The sequence below is a fragment of the Eimeria mitis genome, genomic scaffold (genome assembly GCF_000499745.2).
Source record: "Eimeria mitis Houghton genomic scaffold, Emh_scaff2540, whole genome shotgun sequence".
NCBI lineage: Eukaryota > Apicomplexa > Conoidasida > Eucoccidiorida > Eimeriidae > Eimeria > Eimeria mitis.
Window position 1 is genome coordinate 1,919 of NW_013570881.1, and position 1,036 is coordinate 2,954.

General features: G+C 51.3%; 1 protein-coding gene across 1 annotated transcript in view; it reads right to left on the bottom strand.

Annotated features, from left to right (window-relative positions):
* Window positions 1-1,036, bottom strand: part of EMH_0055290 (glucose transporter, putative) — a gene marked incomplete at both ends in the record, with an annotated part of 3,866 nt that overhangs the window by 114 nt on the left and 2,716 nt on the right. Inside the window, 3 exons of the mRNA XM_013497219.1 lie at window positions 1-141; window positions 364-468; window positions 756-1,034. Coding sequence (XP_013352673.1) covers window positions 1-141; window positions 364-468; window positions 756-1,034 — 525 coding nt within the window. The remainder of the gene's footprint in view (window positions 142-363; window positions 469-755; window positions 1,035-1,036) is intronic.

Consider the following 1,036-nt stretch of genomic DNA (forward strand, 5'->3'; position numbering starts at 1 on the left):
AGCAGCAGCAGCAGCAGCAGCAGCAGGAGCAGCAGCAGCAGCAGCAGCAGGAGCAGCAGCAGCAGCAGCATGCAGAGATGATGCTGTACACTGCTGCAGCAAACCCTCAGGCAACAGCTGCCGCCGCGCAAACCCTATTGCCTGCAAACCACAAACCACAAACCCTAAACCCTAAACCCTAAACCCTTGGGTCAGCACTCGTATGCATTTTATACAGCTTATATATATATATGTAGGGTCTAGGGTTTAGGGATTAGGGTTTATATATATATATCTTTTGCCTATTAACAAGGTTTCCCCCCGCTCTGTGCTCCAGCCAAGGGTTTAGGGTTTAGGGTTTAGGGTTTAGGGTTTAGGGTTTACAGCGAGGCCCAGGTGGGTGACGAAGATGCCCGCGGTGCCGCTCAGCAGCAAAACGCGGCGCCCCACGGCATCCGCAAACCCTAGACAAGCCAGAGCTCCTATCAGCTGCAACACAAACCCTAAACCCTAAACCCTAAACCCTAAACCCTAAACCCTAAAACAGTAAACCCTAGACAAGCCAGAGCTCCTATCAGCTGCAACACAAACCCTAAACCCTAAACCCTAAACCCTAGTGCGTTTTGTGTGCTTGTTGCTATGGGTCTGTGGTTTCAAGCAGTGCTGCTAAACCCTAAACCCTAAACCCTACCCCCTAAACCCTACACCCTACCCCCTAAACCCTAAACCCTACCCCCTAAACCCTAAACCCTAAACCCTAAACCCTAAACCCTCACCTTTGCCATGCTGACGACGACCGCGGGCCCTTTATTATCACAAACCCCCAAAATAAGAAGAATGTCTGAAACTAAAACAATTAAACTATTTGCTGCTAGCAGGCTGTGCATACACCCCAATGCTGCAGCAAGCAGCAGCGAGACTATCATCCTGTTTCTCTTTGCTGCTGCTGCTGCTGCTGCTGCTGCTGCTGCTGTTGCTGCTGCTGCTGCTGCTGCTGCTGCTTTGGGGGCTGAGGATGTTTCATCGCCGCATACAGTCTCCAGGTCGCATAGACCCA